The sequence below is a fragment of the Humulus lupulus genome, chromosome 6, assembly GCF_963169125.1.
Source record: "Humulus lupulus chromosome 6, drHumLupu1.1, whole genome shotgun sequence".
Taxonomy (NCBI): domain Eukaryota; kingdom Viridiplantae; phylum Streptophyta; class Magnoliopsida; order Rosales; family Cannabaceae; genus Humulus; species Humulus lupulus.
Genome location: NC_084798.1, coordinates 47,066,925 through 47,083,491, shown reverse-complemented (window position 1 = coordinate 47,083,491; position 16,567 = coordinate 47,066,925). Strand labels below are relative to the sequence as shown.

The 16,567-nt window shown below is 32.5% G+C and overlaps 1 protein-coding gene across 1 annotated transcript; it reads left to right on the top strand.

Annotated features, from left to right (window-relative positions):
* Nucleotides 1–3,273: 3,273 nt before the first annotated feature.
* LOC133782140 (flagellar radial spoke protein 5) lies at nucleotides 3,274–6,842 on the top strand. Its single transcript, XM_062221348.1, has 9 exons — nucleotides 3,274–3,619; nucleotides 4,089–4,173; nucleotides 4,480–4,596; nucleotides 4,816–4,880; nucleotides 4,961–5,049; nucleotides 5,509–5,588; nucleotides 5,761–5,872; nucleotides 6,233–6,352; nucleotides 6,446–6,842. The coding sequence occupies exons 1-9, from the start codon at nucleotides 3,325–3,327 to the stop codon at nucleotides 6,629–6,631; spliced, it is 1,149 nt and encodes a 382-aa protein (XP_062077332.1). The 5' UTR covers nucleotides 3,274–3,324; the 3' UTR covers nucleotides 6,632–6,842.
* The last annotated feature ends 9,725 nt before the right edge of the window (nucleotides 6,843–16,567 follow it).

The following is a 16,567-nucleotide window of genomic DNA, read 5'->3' as shown; positions in this document are numbered from 1 at the left end:
CTCTATATCCTCTTTGGTGAACATGGGAGCACTCCATGTTCTACGATCTTCACCTAAGTCCAATGGAGAACTCCATCTAAAACTATCATCTATTCTACTTGGACCTGGACGACTACTGCTGGTCCCAGGTGTTTGCCGGTCTTCTATTCTGCGCTCCTCATCTACCATAACATCTGAACTCTGTGTTGGAAAATCTGCCCTAACATCTGGCCCACCAAGATCTGTTGCATCAGCAACAGGATCGTCGTTGACATAAGGTTCGTAGCCATAGGGATCGTACTCCGCCGTGTCATGCACATATGAAGGATCTCTAACCGGGATATCATCATGGACTATGACATCTGGATTTGTCTCGGGAACACATGTTCCCACATCACCTTGAGTTCCTTTGAAACCATGACATGGAGGAGAAATGTTCTCTTCAAATCGAACTTCTTTATTAACGCTGGCAGAAGCCGATGCATTTCTTACACTTCCCTTCTTAATCAATGTGACACATAGAGGAATGAGCTTCTCTACAGATTTCGATGCTAACCCAATAAATGCACGCACATGCCTATCATTTTTTATAACGGTAGGTTTGACGGATTGTGATAGGCATGTGTACGGGACCTCAATTTTCAAGTCATGCACACATTTATCCACTTCAAGCTCATCGTACAGAATGTCAAGTAGTTGCTCATATGTCACACCCTTCTCCACGGGTAGAACTTGATTTTCAGCATCTCTGAAAATCCAATCCCTATTTTCGAGTTCCCAAACACCATTGAATGCAACAAATACGGAAACAGTCGAATCTGCAAAAAAAAACAAAAAAAAAGGTCAAAAAGTTAAACTACAACATAAAACAGAAAATATCGATTTCTATCGATATATGTCGAGTCCTATCGAGGTCACACATATCGAGTTTTATCGAGTACAGTCGAAGACTATCAAGGCAAACAATCCAATAAAATTCTTATACACCTATCGAGTTTTATCGAGTACAATCGAGGACTATCGAGGCAAACAATCCAATTAAACTCTTATACACCTATCGAGTTTTATCGAGAACAATCGAGGCAAACAATCCAATTAAACCTTATACACCTATCGAGTTTTATCGAGTACAATCGAGTTATTAAATCCAATTAAACTCTTATACACCTTGTTGAACGAAAAAAAAAAAAAAGAGAGCAGCAACAAATTATTATTATTATTATTAATATATAAATATTTCCTTTATAAATTAGTTAAAACCTGAAATGAATATTTAATTATTAAAATAATAATATATAAAAAAGGGATGAGTCAGTCAAAAGAGCAAATAAAGGAGATATTTTCTCCACTTCCACCACTTTTACGTTGAGTGGGTTTCTATTAAAAATAAAAATAATAAAAATAAAAGGCTCTATAAAAAGGTAGAGAGCAGAACAGTTAGGGGAATTTTTTTTTGGAGGTTTTGGACAAAGAAAATTGATACGCAAAAGTGAACCAGACAAATTGAGAAGAAAAGAACACTGCATATTCTAAAGCATTCATTCAAGCTCTACCAAGGTAAGTGCAGATTCATAAAATGGATCTATATCTTCTTCTCTTGACTCTTTTATTTTTTTATCTATGGTGATTAAGAGTCATTCTAATCCCTTTTGATTCACTAGACTTCAGAAAATAAGTCGATGTGATATATAATCAAAAGGGAAATGAAAAGACTGATATTTTTATATTGTCAATTTCGTCATGGCTTCCTTTTGGTTCACTAGACTTCAGAAAATAAGTCAATATGTGGTACATAACCAAAGGAAAGAATAAGAGATGTAAAGAAATTGTCATGCTGCCAAAATTATCACTAAGTGTGGGTTTTAATGTAAAAAAATAATAAGAGCAAAATAGAAAATTTGGTTGAATATCTCATACCTCGCTGAAATTGCAAATAATTAAAGTATTTGTTTAAGCAGTGCTGGGATTGGCTAGTCAATTTCCTGGTCAAATTCAAAAGAGATAAAATCACTAAAGTTTGAATGAATATTGACATATATATGTATAGTTGTACACCAAAACGAATAAATGAAAACTGGAAGGACTAATAGCACGAAAACTGATTGAATACTGATATGTTTGCAAATGAATCAGTTCAAATTTTATATATATATATAGTTCAAAATGCTTCCAATGTGATCCTTATCGTGGTGGTGTCTGATTCAATTGCTGATACATATATATGGCTGGTCTTGCATGTCATTTGTTAATTCAGAATTTATATGACATACATGCATATATAAATGGCTGGTCTTGCATGCCATATAACAAAGAAACAATATATGTTATAAATACATTTTTTTTGTGTTATACGGCCAGTAAAAACTATAATGATAACAAAGCAAAAGCAAATTTGTATTCTCTAGTAAAATATGAGTCATGACCGTCGACCATATATACATATATGTTAAGCTTGAAAACATATATGTAACTCTCACCTATATATATATATATATCTGTATATAAAGCATTAAATTAACTACTCGAGTTTTATTGAGTACCATCGAGGTACTAACATCCTAACACTATCGAGGCACGTCGAGGTCCATCAAGGACCATCGAGCCAGCATGCATGCAACACATCGAGACCTATCGAGTTTCATCGAAACTCATCGAGGCAGGAAAAAAATCCAGAAAAAAACGCACGAAGTATCCAAAATTCATTCCGTGAAAAATTGCAATAAAACATGAAGGCATACACAGATCTGTTCGAAATAAGACAAGTAATGTAACCAGACAAGTTTCCTCACTACATATAACAAATATATACTTATCCATAAGATTTTTTCCCTAGATCCGAAATCCAAAATGAAGTTTCTTGACTTAAAATGACTCATAACTTGCCCCTAGATCCGAAATGCAAATTAATGGTGGCTGGCTTTTTTTTGTGTACGAGAGTTTGAGAGACAGAGAAAGAAAACATAAGAGATAGAGAGTGATGACTACGAGAAAAAGATAGGGAAAATTATGCAGGGGTATTTTGGATAGTAACCGTATTAGTAGCACCAAAACAAGAGTTATATAGTGATAAGGTATTTTTCAAACAAAGTGATACTTATTGCATTAAAACTCAAATTTCCCAATACTAATCCAGTGGTACTTGGTGAGTTTTGGCATTCAAAAGTTGGTCGACGTGGTGGATGTTACCATCTCGATGGTCATTATTATGCCTGCCAAGTGTTTTTGGGGTTATAACCGTCTTTTCACGATTAATATTAAATTAAAAAATATATATCAAATTGTTTACTAGCTCCTCCTTGTTTTCCTCCTTATCCACTCTTCCGCCAAGAGTTTGGTTATCTGGCAATGGCGACCACTGCCGTTCACCATTTCCGACTAACCCACTCTGTCAGCTCCATTCGCCCATCTACTCGAACCAAACTCAGACCTAACTCGGTCAGATGCTGTACCACCACCGGAACCGCCGAGGCGCAGCGGGTCACAGTGAAGAACGGCAATGATTCCTTGGAGATATGCCGAGTCCTCAACGGAATGTGGCAGACGAGTGGCGGCTGGGGAAGAATCGACCGAAACGACGCCGTCGACGCTATGCTTCACTACGCCGACGCCGGTCTGTCCACCTTCGACATGGCTGACCACTGTAAGTTTAGTTATTTGTTTATTTATGTATGAGATTTAATTAGTTGGTGTTTTAGAGGAGAACAATAAGAATTTATTTTCATTCTTAAAAAATGGCGGAGTTGTGCATTGAACAGGAGGTAGCTAAATTTCGTGGAAGAAGGCCAGTAGTGGTGAAGATTTGGTTAAAATTGGAGAAGATTGCTTTTGCGTAGAACTTTGTATGAAGAGACTTGTTGTTGGTGCTATGCTCAAATATACGGATTCTGTACTCACTTCCTTTGATCACTTGTGTAATGGCAACTTAGTTAGAATAGCCAGTTCTGATATTGGTTAGCAAGGAAATTGATTTTGACGGCTTTAGGATTGTTAAATATGTATGTATGTATGTATGTATGCATGTATATATATGAGTATGACTATGTTGCAATGTCAATTTTTATGATTTATGTTATGGTTGAACTTGGGGTACATTGGTTTTCAATTTGCAGATGGCCCAGCCGAAGATTTATATGGCATTTTTATCAACCGGGTTCGTAGAGAGCGTCCACCAGAGCTCTTGGACAAGGTTAGAGGGTAAGTTGGTTTCAGCGAGCTAGTGTTGGAACAAAAATAAAAATAATATTTCCATTTGTGTGTTTAAAATATTCAAAAACAGAAATTTTACCAAACCCAACCAAAATTAATCAATTTTTTTCTGCTCTTTTTATTTTTTCTCTTATGCTTTATTTGATTTAAGACGTGAACATAGCACTAAGTTAAAATATCTAAAAAATGTGTATACCATGGATTTAGCTTAGCTGCTGTTCTTGTTTAGAGCCATTATTGAACACAGATATTACAGTGAATCGAGTAAATAGTGTTATTTGTTATGACATGCAGTCTTACGAAATGGGTGCCGCCACCTGTTAAGATGACCAGTAGTTATGTAAGGGAAAACATTGACCTCTCACGGAGGAGGATGGATGTCGCTTCATTGGACATGCTTCAGTTCCATTGGTATGGACTCTTTCATTTTATATCTATCTTTTATGTAGTTGACGAAATGTTCCTGTTATTCTTTATCATACATACTTAACTACCTAGCTTGCCATGTTTTGCTCATATCTGATTCTGGTGTGGCAATATAGTTGGAACTTGACTAAGCCTTTGGACATGTCACTTATGTCGTCTCATTCATTATTTTAATTATGTTTTTTTTCATTCCATGTAAAACAGGTGGGATTATTCAAATTCTGGATATCTTGATGCTCTAAAACACCTTACAGATTTGAAAGGAGAAGGTAAAATGCTGGTTTGCTTTCTAATTTTTGGTAAAGTTTATAATTCAAATGTAGCACTTAACTTCATATTACTCATGCAGGTAAAATTAAGACTGTTGCATTGACAAATTTCGACACGGAGACACTTCAAATAATTCTAGAGAATGATATTCCTGTTGTTAGCAATCAGGTATAGCCAAGTGTTATTTAATTTACCTCTCTCTTTTAGAGCACTTCCATGGTGGAGGTAAAATGTCTTATTCTTTATAGTATAGAGAAAATATGGTTAAATAGTGTTCTAATGGGTGATGTAAACTTATATTTTTTTTTATCTAAATGAATAGTATTTATCTATATGTATCATATTTTATTATTTTTTTATAAATTTTTGTATATATACGAGTGATACTATTATATTTAATTATTTTATTTTTTAAAATGAATAAAATATTTTTAAAAAATATAATATTTAAATAATATTGAGAAAAAACAGAGAAAATGATGTATGATATAATGTAAAAATTTGAGGTAAATTATAAAAAAAATATGTTTTTGTGATATATTTTGTAATATAGAGTGGAGCACTCCAATGAGTGCTCTTATACAGTTTCTAAACTTTTGCTAATCTATTCCCAATTCCCAATGTCAGGTGCAACACTCAATTGTTGACATGCGTCCTCAACAGAAAATGGCAGAGCTCTGTCAGCTCACAGGAGTAAAGCTTATAACGTATCTTTCTATCTTTCTCTCCATTTTTATACATATATAAAGATATAAATATCTTCTGCCATGGAATGTATGCCATTTCTACTCATATCGATTATACATTCTCTACCCATTGCTAGCTATAAAACACTCCCAGCATTATTTTTGTAGTATTACAGCTCTCCCTAAAATGCAGGTACGGTACTGTAATGGGTGGTCTATTATCTGAAAAGTTCTTAGACACCAACTTGTCGATTCCATTTGCTGGTCCTCCACTGAATACACCCTCGCTCCAAAAGTATAAAAGGGTATGTTTTTTTAAACTTTAGTATAGTGAGGTAATATATCCAGAAGTATAGAAAACAAGAAGAATCACAATGAGGAACTCAGAATTTATCTCAACAAGGACAAAAGACTATTTTGTGCTGTAGAGATAGCCTCAGTAGGATTAAATTTAACAGTTGCTGATACATTCGATTTCATATTGAGATTGATTAGATAGAAGAATGCTTGACAAGTTCTGATTCTTGAGATTATTAGTGATCTTAGCAAAGTGTGGATAGGAAAATTCAGCAATGAGCAATTATGGCAGTGATGCTATGCCTATGACCACTATACTATTATACAATTGAAAATGACATATTAGAACTATGCAACATATGTGACAGATGGTGGACGCTTGGGGAGGATGGAGTTTGTTCCAGAGTTTGCTTCAGACCCTCAAAAGAGTCGCAGTTAAACATGGGGTTTCAATTCCAACTGTTGCAGTTAGATACGTACTAGATCAAGTAATGAAAGTTCACCTTTTTTTGTATAAAAATTCATGGTTTTGCTGTTATTGTTTTAATATGTGTAGTAACATTTTGTTTGGGAAATTGCAGCCGGGTGTAGCAGGATCAATGATAGGAGTTAGACTTGGTTTGGCAGAACACATCAAAGACTCGAATGCCATATTCTCTCTTTCTCTTGATGAAGAAGATGTAAACAATATACAAGAAGTTTTGCGAAAAGGTAAAGATCTACTGAGAATAATTGGTGACTGTGGAGATGAATACAGGCGAGCCTGAAATTCTTGATCTTGTTACGTAATGAACCACATAAAATTTTGTATATTTTCTCTTCTATGACTTCTGTCTTGTTCAGATCAAATTGTACTTGTAAACGATGGTGGTAAAGTAAAGTGGTATGTGACAAGAAAAACAACAGCGATAAAAACTAGATAAATGTAAAAATTAGAGGCTTTTTTGCCATTTCAAAGACCTTGCTTATTATGTATTAGTGGGGGTGAGTGCTGCATGATTTCACGGTTAGTTTAAAGGAAAATCCAGCCACTCCAAGCAGTAATTGTTGCATACTGGCAATCGGTTATTAGTTTGCTAAAATCTTGAAAAATGGCACAGTAACTAGTTCAATTTCAAACTGGCAAACGGTCAATAGCTGCCAAAATCATAACAATTTGGTTACTAGTTTACAAGAGCTAACAAAAAAACTTGTAAAACAACAAATGTCAAGAAAAATCACAGATTTGGGCCAAAAAAGTATTGGAATGGGTTGTGTTAGGCTATGCCAACTAAGGGTGGCAAAACGGATTTTGACACGACAACAAAACTTGAAAATGACATAATTTTTGCAGATTAGGATTGGAAAAATTAAGTGCGAGTCGAAAACGAGTCGGATCTGTTTGACACGATATTTTTTTGGGTTGGGTTAAGGTAGGGTCAACTCATGTAACACAAAACTGACTCGTTCATTATTTAGTATATCATTAAAATTATTAATTTATAATTAAAAAAAATATTATTTATTTTCTATAAAAAATAAATCTAAAGTAGAAAGAAAATTTCTTAAAATAATATAGCATAACTTGATAATTAATTGATATTAAAAATTTGTTTATTGTGTTGATATTTTGTGATAAATTATTTAATTTATTAATTTTGTTTATTAGAAACTTTATATATTTTTATGTAGTGTATTAGTCAAATGAGGGAAACAAATTCTTGCAATTAAAAATGTAAAATAAATCAAATATGTTATACAAATTATGTTGATTTACAACTTACAAGTAGTGTGGGATGAGTTTGGTCGACCCGTGAATACGACAGGTCGGGTTAAGGTTGAGATTTTTTTATATGAAACATAAACGGATTGGGTTAGGGTTGACCAATTAGACTCGACAACTTACCATGATACGACATGAATATAACACGATGATAAAAATTGTCACCCCTAATGTCACCAGCTTCACCATTGAGCCAATAAAGAAAATATAGGATAAGAACAATGGCAAACAACACCAAAAAAATCCATGGAAAATATGGTTGAAAATGAGGGAAAAAATCATCTAGTTCCAATTAAGATAGTGAATATATATATATAGGGTATTGTTGTGGTGCATACCTTTTGTAATTTTTTTTATTTCTCAGTTCGTGAACAGTTTTCGGTGCGATTTTTTTTTATGATTGTATTTATTGTAGTTATTTAAAGCATCCTGCAAATTTTCAGGAAATTCCGAATAATGTACAATGCCGAAAATTAGGTTCAAACAGACTGTTTTCCACGCGTATAAAAAAAATTAATCACGCGTGCAACAACCTGTTTGAACCTAGTTTTTGGCATTGTAAATTATTTGGAATTTCTTAAAAATTTACAGGATGCTCTAAATAACTACAATTAACACAGTTATAAAAAAAACTCGCGCCAAAAACTGTTTACGAGCTAAAAAACACTAAAAGTCACAAAAGATATACACCGGTGCATACCTTTTTAGGTATGCACCATAGCAATACTCTATTTATATATATATATATATATATATATATAAATTAAATAGTTTGACAGGAAGCATCACAGACAAATGGAAAAAAAAAATGGACGCTCTATTCGTGAGATGAAAAAGAGAAAACATATATATGTATAGGGGATGGCTGTGGTGCGGTCTTACGAAACTTGCAAGTATGTTGTTGGAATTTGTGTATTATTATTGGCTGAAAAAAGTAATTATACAATATTACAATTGATACTGAGTGTATACTAACATTCACTCCCTTTCTCTGTTACTTCCTTATATTTTTCCTCTCCTAGCTCCTCCATGTTTTTATATATATACTAGATACAAATAACGTGGAAGGTGCATGTTTGTTTAATTTTATTTATAGAATTTATAAATTAATTTTATTAAATTTATATTTGTAAATCCTAAAATTGGCATATTTTTATAGAAATATATTTTAATTAAAATATCAATTTCTGTTTTCCTTTATTGTAAATTTTGGAAATCCATTTTCCCATTTTGTGAATTTTGGATAATTATGAGCTTTCTTATTTAGCTTATATTATCTCATTTTGTTTATAAAGGGAATATTTATATTGCAAATATTCAGTACTTACCTAAAGTTGTTTCTGGTTTATTTGCTTATATATTTTCGTGCAGCTCAAGAATTAATAAACAGGAAACTGGATCTTTAATGTCATTAATTATTATTTCATTTTTGAGCTTGTTTTTTATCCGACACAGGTCTGTGCTGTCCCCACCAAAATCGTATATGTCGGATCAGCATCTTCTAAATAAGACAACTCTTCATCAATCAATAATAACTTCTATGATTCTTGCCTTTATTAGAAGAATTCTTTCTCAGCATTTATGAGCACGAAAAATGACTTTATAAACAGGGCTCTAAAGGCTGTGAGAAAAGTGAACTCTTAGATGCATAATTTGTGAGCATAATTGTAATATTTGTGAGAGTTTCTCTTTGTATTCAAGATCACAAGTATTCACGTGATCTTGTAGAAATATGTGTGTTTAGTTTTTAGTGGTGAGTATATACCATATTCATGAGTGAATACACATTGTAATTTGAACACAACGTTTATTGTCTTCGGGAGAAGATTTTTACAAGCCTTGCGTCGGGAGGATGCAAGCACTCGCTGGCCATTGAAGGGAGTTCAAGTGGTTGAGCGTTTCAATCAAGACCAGATTAGTGAAGAGAAGTACAACAAAGTTGCGACAAATCTCAAGAGGGAGTCTTGTTTTGTTTAAGTCAATATTTTGTACTTGTGATTATTTATTAATTGGTTTTATTCTCTGGGCGTGACCCCAATGAGTAGGTTATCCGAAAGGGTTTCTGAACCCTGTAAAAACTCGTTATGTTCTTTATTGTTTTGCACTATCTTTTTATTGTGTTCAGTTTCTGTCATGACAAGTTCAGATTCTGTCTCGACAGGACTGCAATCTATTTAAACAATTAATTACCATTCCGCACTTTAATTAATTCACATGGTTTAATTAATTTGGTAATTACTAAAAATAGAATTTCAATATTAATGTCATATAGATTTCAAATAAATATTTTATTTTAATTAAACAATTTATTTATTTTTATTTAAGTTTATATGTGTTCTAATTTTTGAATTTGGGAGTGACAATAAGAGATTTTATATTTTATGTTTTAAAAAAAGTAATTTGTTGCTAATTAAAAGTAGATTATATTATATGCTTAATATGATATTATTCTAATAAAAGAGTTTAAGTTTAATTAAATTTTATTTAAGTTATAAAAAATATAATTTTATTATTTTTAAATATTTATCATTGTAAAATATCTTAAAATATCTTATTTTAATTTGTTTAATTATTTATTATTTTTAAATAATTATCATTATAAAATATCTCAAAAATATCATATTTTAATTTGTTTAATTATTTATTATTTTTAAATAATTATCATGGTAAATTTTTTAAAAACTATCATATTTTAATTTGCTTAATTATTTATTTTATTTAAGTTTGAGTGTTTACAAACTACCATTAAATATAAGAATATTCTGTTAAATATAATAATATTCCGTTAAAGTTAACATCAAAAAATAAAAAACCCTTAAAACCAAGAATTTCCGTTATCTACACACTTATTATATAGAAGAGATATATCTTACTTTTTTTTTTAAATAATGACCGATATTATATTGCCACAATATATATTATATTTTGTTTTTAGTGGGGTGCTTTATATATAAAGTTTAAATATTTATAATTTGATTTTATATTTATTTTGCATTTATAAATTATTTTTCTTTTTTAGTTAAGTTTATTTATGTAGGAAAAACATAACGTATATAATACTTGAATAAACGCAATATGATAAATACAATATTAATATCTACTAAATTAAAGATACATAAATATTATAATTATAAATAATACAATATAAATAACTTATAATATATATATAACAATATAATATTATAATTATAAATAATACAATATAAATAACTTATAATATATATAACAATATTATAATTATAAATAACTTATAATATAAATAGCAATTATAATTAATTTACACAATAATTATAAAAAACAAAATTAAAAGTCGAGGCCTGTGTAACACACAGTTTCTTAAAACAAATTCGTCGCATCTACGAGGTTTCGACGTCTATCTCCCAGGATACAACAGTGAACGACAAGTAACTCAATTACTTCGCCACCGAACCAAATATGCCCGAACTCTATCACACTATAACAGATCTAAGAACTCTAAAGAGTAGAAAGGAAAAAACAATATTGAAAATATATATATCACAATCTTCAATGGAAGACAAATATATATAAGTATAAGTTTTTGGTGTAATTTTAAACTAAGACCTAATCTTTATATATAGTCTTTTCCTAAGGCACAATTTTATTCACAAAAGATGTGGGACAAACCCCAATTGGTTTTTTCATTAAAAAAATATCCAACAATCTCCCACATGAATGAAAAAACTGACTCAAGAAAAACCAACAGATGGTTTAGACCTAGGTGATAGAGTTCAACGGTAGAAACCTGCATAGGATAGGTAGGTGTTACCCTTTGAACCTTCCCTTGTGTAAGTCTATTTACTTTACTGGTTGATCAGTAGACGTGATGTCTTTGAACTGTTCTGCCGTTCGTGTAAACGATGATATACCACACACAAGAATCTTCCTGCACATATATTGGTTCTCAAGATTATGTTCATTTTGGCCCTGAACATTTCCCTGGTTCTATAAGAGATATTCTAGGAATTGAGCCCTTATTCAATCCCTATAGAAGTGGCCCATCTTCTCTCTCACATAGGTGATTTTCTTAATTAAGAGTAACCCGTATTACTCTGCTCGACATTTCAACGCATAAGAAATCATTAAAAGCATAGCTTAACCTTTTCCTTACGGTTATCATTGTTTCATCATAGGAATGGACAATGAGGATAACCCCCACAGTGATCCAACATAGTCTTTACAGTTTTAGTTGTCCCTTTGAACCTAGATCTTGGGATCTCCAGTCAACTAGGTGGGGTGTCTACTGTATTGACTTTATTCATTCATGGGATTTAGACCCATTCCCCTCGATGATTTTTCAACAAACTCTCTATTTAACCCTTTGGTTAGCGGATCCGCAATATTATCCTTTGACTTCACATAGTCAATAAAGATAACTCCAGTTGAGAGTAGTTGTCTAATGGTATTGTGTCTACGACGTATATGTCTAGACTTACCATTATACATATTATTATGTGCCCTACCAATTGCAGATTGACTATCACAATGTAAGCCAATAGCTGGCACTGGTTTAGGCCATTTTGGAATATCTTCTAAAAATTGACGAAGCCATTCAGCTTCTTCGCCACACTTGTCTAAGGCAATAAACTCAGATTTCATCGTGGATCTAGCTATTACCGTTTGTTTAGAAGATTTCCATGATACAACTGCACCACCGAGTGTAAACACATATCCACTTGTAGACTTTGAGTCTTTCATATCAGATATCCAATTAGCATCACAATACCCTTCAAGTACTGCTGGATATTTAGTATAGTGCAGCCCATAGCTACGAGTAAATCGTAAGTACCTAAGTACTCTTATTATTCCTTTCCAGTGGTCAGACCCTGGATTACTTGTGTATCTTCTCAGTTTACTAACTGCGTAGGCTATATCAGGTCTTGTACAACTCATTAAGTACATTAGACTTCCAATAATTCTAGAGTACTCTACCTAAGAGACACTCTCCCCTTTGTTCTTGAACAAATGTAGACTCGAATCTATAGGGGTTCTGGATACACCAGAATCTTCTTTGTTGAATTTCTCAAGAATTTTGTCCACGTAATGTGACTGACTTAGAATGATCTTATCAGATGTCCTTGAGATTTGAATCCCCAATATGACATCTGCAAGACCCATATCTTTCATGTCAAATTTCGAGTTCAATATACTCTTGATAGATTTGATCATCTTATCACTGCTTCCAACAATGAGCATGTCATCTACGTAAAGACACAAAATGACATAGTCATTATCTGTTTCTTTAACATAAATACATTTATCGCATTCATTGATTTTGAAGCCATTTGCCAACATAGTTTGGTCAAATTTCTCATGCCATTGTTTTGGTGCTTGCTTTAAACCATATAAAGATTTCACCAATTTACATACTTTTCTTTATTGGCCTGGGGACGAAAACCCATCGAGTTGTTCCATATAAATTTATTCATTTAAATTCCCATTTAGAAAAGCAGTTTTCACATCCATTTGATGTACTTCAAGATTGCGTAACGCAGCAATAGCAAGTATCATCCTAATGGAATTTATTCTCGTCACAGGAGAACAAGTGTCAAAGTAATCAAGGCATTCACGCTGCTTATAACCTTTAATTACAAGTCGTGCCTTATACTTATCAATTGAACCATCAGATTTCATTTTCCTTTTGAAAATCCATTTGGCCCCTAAAGGCTTACATCCTGGAGGAAGATCTACTAACACCCAGGTGTGATTTTGAAGTATGGATTCAATCTCACTATTAATAGCATCTTTCCATAAAGAGCATTCAGTGGAGTTCACAACTTCATCAAAGCTTTGAGGTTCACTTTCTAGCAAATAGGTCAGAAAATCTGGACCAAAAGATTTTTCTGTTCTAATTCTTTTGCTACGTCTAGGTTCATCCTCACATTCTTGACTTTGACCCTGACTATTTTCAGCAATAGTCTCATGTGTTCGTTTCAACGAACTTGAATCCTCTTTTGATCTAAGAGGAAATACGTGTTCAAAGAACGGCGCATTTCTGGATTCCATTATCGTGTTCTTGTGTATGTCAGATATTTTAGACTCATACACCAAAAACCGATACGCACTACTATTATGTGCATAACCAATGAAAATGCAATCAATAGTTTTTGGACCTATTTTTACCATTTTTGGTAAAGGTACAACGACTTTGGCAAGACACCCCCACACTTTTAAGTATTTGAAGGAAGGTTTCGTTCCTTTCCATAACTCGTAAGGGGTCTTATCTTCTTTCTTTTTGTGTATCTTATTTAAAAGATAATTAGCTGATAAGATAACTTCTCCCCACATGTTCTGAGGCAATCCAGAACTAATCAACATCGCATTCATCATCTCTTTCAATGTACGATTTTTCCGTTCAGTAACACCATTTTGCTGAGGTGAATAAGGTGCAGTGGTTTCATGGATGATTCCATTTTTTGCACAGAATTCACGAAATGGTGATTCATATTCACCACCTCGATCACTTCTCAACACCTTAATCTTTTTGTTAAGTTGATTCTCAACTTCGGTCTTATAGAGAACAAATTTCTCTATAGTCTCGTCTTTGCTTTTCAGCAAATACACATATCAATATTTCGTGCTATCATCGACAAAAGTAATAAAATACTTATTGCCTCCCCTTGTTTGAACAAATTTTAAATCACATACATCGCTATGGATTAAATTTAGGGGTTCATTATTCCTTTCAATCGTTTTGAAGGAAGACCTTGTTAGTTTTTCCTCAACACAGGTTTCACACTTATGATTTGAATCAATGTGGAATTTTGGTATGTGATTCAAGTTAATTAATCTCCGTAGAGTATCATAATTAACATGTCCTAGTCTACCATGCCAAACATTGGAAGACTCAAGCAAGTAAGTAGAAGAGTTATTAACTTTATTGATAATTGGTTTAACAACTATTGCACTGAGTTTAAACAACCCATCAGTTACATAACCCCTTCCCACATACATTCCACTTTTAGACAGAACAACTTTGTCTGACTCAAATACAATTCGGAATCCGTGTTTGTTCAACAGTGAACCAGACACTAGGTTTTTCCGGATCTCTGGTACGTACAGTACGTTGTTCAGAGTCAGCTCCTTTCCAGAAGTCATTTTTAGGATCATACTTCCTTGACCTGCAATTTTAGATGTGGCAGAATTTCCCATGAAAATCTTCTCGCCATTATCTACCTGTTCAAAAGATTTGAACAGACTCTTGTCTGAGCATACATGCCGAGTGGCACCAGTATCAATCCACCACTCCATTGGGTTGGAATTGACTAGGTTTATCTCAGCCACCATGACTGATAGATTTATTAGATCAAACTTAAAGAAAATTCTTAGGTTAGCCTGGAAGGGTAAAAAAACCCAACCATTCGTGGTCTAGCCTCTCGTAGAATATTTCTATTAAGTATTTATCCAGCCTCAAATATCTCTACTAGATAATTTCCAAAGAACACTAGAAGAAGGGTCTAGCCCCTACCTCAGCAGTCTAGTTTCTTTGAAAATATTCAGTTCCCAGAACTTCTCTAGTGAGATTTAAGTTCAAACGAACTTTTCGCAATAACAATATATTTCAATATATAGATATAGAAATATCACTAATAGATATATTAAACATCATAATAATATAAAATATATCTAACACTCAAATATTATATTTAAACAATAATCTGTTTTAAGAATTTATTATATTTATATATTACCACGTACAAAAAAATATATATTATATGTACATATATAATCATCAAGATAACTATCATATACACATACAATAGTATACTTCACTATTTTTTTTTTACACTATATCATTTTTTGTATTTTAATTTTGTAGTTTAATCTATTATTATACAATAAGCTAATGTCCTCCAACTTTTGTTCTCTAATTAAGATTTTTAGTTTTAATTTTTTTAGTTCTATTCTTTTAATAAAAATAGGTATTTTTATATATTAAAATGAAATATAGTGCTTTCATTACAATATAAAGTAATATATATATATATATGTGATGATAATTACACATACACTTTCTCTCAATTTTTCTTTACATTATTTAGTTTCTTTTCTGTTTAATTTCAATCATTTTCTTTTCTCGTCTTTATAATTTTTTTAAAAAATAATGTATATATTTTTTCATTTTTCATTTTTTTATATCTAAATACTTAAGATATATTTTTTTATTTATATGTATTTTAGAATAAGAAAAAAAAAGAAAAAATATAAAAGAAGGTGAGAATAATTTTAAAAAATATATATTATTTTATGTTAGTTTTTAATAATAAGTGGGGTGTCTTAATAATATTTTAGGGTGTAAATATGTTAAAAGAAAAAAAATGTTGAGGGGAGAGTCGAGGAAGAAGGGCACAGAGAGTGAAAAGAAAATTTTGTTGTTGTCTTTACTTTTTTTTAAAAAACAGTTTTGATTTTATTGATTGAGTCTAGAAAGTACCATTTTATTTATTGACTAAAATTGAGTTTAGAGTAGTGTTATACCCAAAATTTGGCATTGCCACATGGCAGTCCACAAAGCAATGACGTGTCAAGACAAAGTAGAAAAACACTATAGTCACCATCATTCACCAAGAAGAGTGACCATCGTCACTCTCTCATCACTTAGGCGGAGACAGACCTCGCCAACACCAACCTAGTTCTCCTATTTTGTGAAGTCAAATGATCCCTTTATAGCTAGGTTGCTACCAATCATAAGAAGGAAAGGGTCCTAGCTAATCGAGTGCACGCCACAGGTCCTAGCTAGTCGCCAAATGTCCTAGTTGCTCGCCAAAGGCCTTAGCTGATCGCCATAGATCCTCGCTGCTCGTAGGTGGCCCTAGCCACCCGAGCCTTCTTCCGCACCAGAGTGCGCCTTCAAGCTCTATATGAACAAGACACGACAGTATTATTTTTGGTGAGACAGAAACAAGTTTCCAACGTCAACTCT